Source organism: Bidens hawaiensis, unplaced genomic scaffold, assembly GCF_021521415.1.
Source record: "Bidens hawaiensis isolate Kalapana, Puna unplaced genomic scaffold, B.hawaiensis_p1.1 tig00007743_1, whole genome shotgun sequence".
NCBI lineage: Eukaryota > Viridiplantae > Streptophyta > Magnoliopsida > Asterales > Asteraceae > Bidens > Bidens hawaiensis.
Window position 1 is genome coordinate 364,775 of NW_027491538.1, and position 4,344 is coordinate 369,118.

The window sequence follows — 4,344 nt, forward strand, 5'->3', positions numbered from 1 at the left end:
TCATACCCTAGAATAGCAGCAAACCTATCCCTTTTTGATAAATAAGTTCATTTGTATCTTATCTCATCGGATTGTTTGATCATTATATTCATTTGATCCCTGACTTTAGTTAGTTCATCAACATCAGTTGCATAGCTATTTATGAGATACTCACCAGCCAATGTTATTTCCCTTGAGATCTCTTTGACTTTTAAATATTTGTCATTACCAAAAGTTGAAATTGGAGCAGTCCTAAGATTAACACCAGCATCTCTCTTCCAACGATCCACCGTGTATTTCTTTGGAAATCTTGTAACTCTAAACAAATTTAAAATATAAAGGCTGTGACGACACAATAACCCATAATGTTCGAATCTTTTGCATCCGCATGAAATCGTCGAATCAATTCCTTTTTCACCTTCCTTCTTAAACAAAACCTGACACACAAAAATATATTAAAATACTTTAAAACAGTCTGTTACAAAATTAAAAAACAAACTTACAAAAAAAATGTTTTAATACGTTCTACAACGTTCTAGCAAAAAAAAATAGAATCTTTAACTAATTCATACCTCCAAACAGCCTGGAACATATGCATTAAAGTCAAATACTGAAAACCTCACAAAATCTTCTTCTTCAGTTGATTTCAAACATGCAACACTGCTTCGAATATGATACATTTCATATTGGAAATCATTAAAAATAGCCTTTGTATACATCAGTTATGCTTCCTTCTCAAAAGGATTTTCACTAACCGGATCTGGATGCGTGTACCTTGTATCATGATCATTTTTCCTACCATTGTGCCTTTGAATCTCCATACAATGATCAAAATGACTAAAGAACTCAACTAGTGATAACTATGAGTTAGCAACTTGACAAAAAAATGATTTTCGCTTTCTGATCTCGACGTAGTTCTCATAAGACCAGACAACGGTTCATCCATATAATAAGCAGGAATCCAATCATATCTCATTTCAAACATGTCACACAACCATTTATTTGTTTCAATGTCATATTCCTTCATTATAAGTTCCCATTGCGTTTTGAAATCGGATTGAGAAATTGCATTCGTCCAAACAGTGTCACATATTTTACATTTGAAATCTTCATTGTTACAAAGGGCAGCACCAACCTGATGTAACAAAAATTAATAATTTGGTAATAATATGTTTATATGTCCTTAAATGTTCTAACACATTTAAAAAATATACAGCTATCAAATAGTGATGGATGATAATATGTTTATACATTCTAATACGTTCTGAAACATATGCATAGTAGTTTGAATACATTAAAAGTTACCTTATCAGCAAGTTTTTTCATAATGTGTCACATACATAACCGATGTCTCGAGTTTGGTAAAACTAAAGAGATTGCTTGCTTCATTGTTGGATCTTGATCAGTAACAACCACCTTTGGGGCAATACCGGAATAATCAAGAAAAACTTTCAAAAGCCATGAATAAGATTCAATAGATTCAGATGATAATAACGCAGCACCAACAGTAACATTACGACAGTGATTATCAATGGCAGTAAATGGTACAAAAACCATATTGTACCTGTAAAAATAAATTTATAGGAAACGAATTAAAAAAATATATATAAAAATTATAAAAAATTAAAAAACAAATGTATTAAATTGACATACTTGTCGGTCTTGAATGTGGCATCAAATGATATAATATCTCCAAAATCCAATTAATTTTTCTTTGAAATTTCATCCGCCCAAAACAAACGATCTAATTCACCATTAGTATTAACAGTATACTCAAGCGAATAACCAACAACAGTTTTTCTTCTCACTTAATCTTTGTACAACCATTTCAACATCCTACTCCCCAATATAATAAGTTAAACTCTACTTGAAATTCTTACAATCGTCTTTTGTAGCCCCAACTTCCTCAAATCCTCCAAACTTCGTCCTCATAATATTAAACGCCTTAACAGGGCCCAAATTCAATGATGACATCTCATATATAATATCTTGTTGTACATGAGTCAACTCCCTATTTGATCGAACAAAATGCATATCTTTTGCATCCACCAGTTCATGATTATGTCCTTCGACAAAATCGTTTATTTCAAACCTCAAACCGTCATCAGATTTTAGAAAAAATTGAGCTCGACAACCACACCGAATTGTTGGTCTCTTCCTTCTTTTATAATACGGTCTATTGGAACCATCTTTTTCAGCCATAGAATCATAAATGTTTGCAGGTTTATGACCTTCTTTCGAACAGGTAAAATATTTAGACTTTAATAAACCGTCATTCATATACGAACCTCCTTTACAAACACAAAAACCAGCTTTCTTTGCATATTCACAATACGAACAGATTCAAAAATCATTCCTTTTACAGGTTTACAAGATGCATTAACTTGCGGTATAACAAGATCTGATGAAGAATCTGAATATGCATACGAAACTAGATACAATTTAAAATATAATTAAACATCAAAAATAAATGAATACGTTCTAATACGTTATAATATGTTCTAACCGAATCAAAATTCCTAACCAACTATACGTTCCCATACGTTCTAAATAGAAAAAACAACAATCCTATCCACGATTTGCTATTAAAACACATAATTTGAAGTCTAATCAAATCACAATTACTTGACAACTATAAAACACAATATCGATCATAAATTTCAATAGAAAAAAAACCTAAAATCCAAAAAATTAATTTATCGGTCGATTAAAACCTATAGTATACAGCTAAATACATTATAAAGATGTTCTAATCGAACCACAATTACTAACCACCTATACGTTCTCATACGTTCTAAATAGAAAAACAACAATCCTAAACACGATTTGGTATTAATACACATAATTTGAAGTCTAATCGAATCACAATTAGTTGACAACTATAAAATACAAAAATCGATCATCAATTCAACAGAAAAATAACCTAGAAATCGAAAAATAATTTATCCGTCGATTAAAACCTACAGTATACAGCTAAATAAATAACAGTTGATTAGAATTAAACCTAGAATTACTTACTTTGATGATCGTAATACATGACGTTAAAATCAAACGAAGACCGTCAAAGCTAATCGAATAACAAAACTCGCCAATTGTTAAGCAGTTTTTGGATACAAAGATCAAATTGAATAAAACTTATGCAAAAACTGTTTAATATACTGGCGCGATTAACTTTTAAAAGTAATGTAAAAAGACAAAAACACCCTTCTGTTAACTTACGCGATCAAATTAATCAAAATTGGTAATCAACGATAGGCAGCCTCGCGTACGTGATGTACAATAACCAATTTTTGTATTGGATCCTTTATATATATATATATATATATATATATATATATATATATATATATATATATATATATATATATAGCGGTGAGTTATAATAAAAAAAATAGTTTCCTAGGAAGAGTAAGAATAAATCTAAGCCATTGGATCTATGATCTAGTGGTTGAGATTGATAGTTTTTAAACTACCAAATAGTTTCCTAAGATCTAGGATTTAGGGTTACATAGTTTCCTAACTCTAAATTTTATGTTATTTCTACTCTTCTTACAAAACTATGTCTTTATATTTTAACCATTTTCTATATATATATATATATATATATCTATAGGTATTGATAAAAGATTCTAGGTTTTTTTGTATTTTCTTTCTTTCTTTCTTTCTCTTTTATTTAAAAAAGTTATTGAATAAACTAATCACTTTTTTTAAAATATAATTAAATCTTAAGGTCTAGTCCGGTTTATACAAACGGTTTTCTGCAAATAAAACCGTTCTTACGTTTTGAAAATTTTAAACCGACCGGCAATGTTGAGAAACAAAAATTGTTCGTGAAACAAAACCAATAACTAATTTAGACAGTTTTACGATTTCATACCTAACCATGAACACGAATATGCAAACTGGTACCTTGGATTTTATTCCTAGTCTTTTGTTACGAATGCAAGTTAAATCAAATTGTAATTTGTTACCTTTTATTAAACAATACTTCAAATAAATAATCACACTACCCCAAAACAATAATGTTAAAAAAAAAAAAAGCAATCTCATCGGATGCCAAAATTGTGAAATCTTGTGTTTAAGCTTTTTTTAATGACCAATTAAGTAACGCCGGGTACTTCGTACGCGGTCTCATTGGCTAAAGGTAGCCCGAGCCAGCCACGAGTCCGTCCCCTAGAGGTCCACCTATTGAGGGATCCTCCGAATAAAACCATATCCGCACGCCCGCCAAACGGCACGACAACGAGGGGCCGGTAAAACCGGGTGAGATCAGGACCCGAATCCTGGCAATACAAGGTCATCCTCATATCTCTCATATAAATTGGTGATAATGAGGTTTGAACCCCCAAACTCTCATTAATAAAG

General features: G+C 31.0%; 1 protein-coding gene across 1 annotated transcript; it reads right to left on the reverse strand.

Annotated features, from left to right (window-relative positions):
• Positions 1-829: 829 nt before the first annotated feature.
• On the reverse strand, positions 830-2,181 carry LOC143635982 (protein FAR1-RELATED SEQUENCE 5-like). Its single transcript, XM_077103687.1, has 3 exons — positions 1,847-2,181; positions 1,396-1,543; positions 830-1,114 (listed from the first exon to the last, which is right to left on the reverse strand). Exons 1-3 carry the CDS (start codon positions 2,179-2,181, stop codon positions 830-832), a joined length of 768 nt encoding a protein of 255 aa, XP_076959802.1.
• Between the last annotated feature and the right edge of the window lie 2,163 nt (positions 2,182-4,344).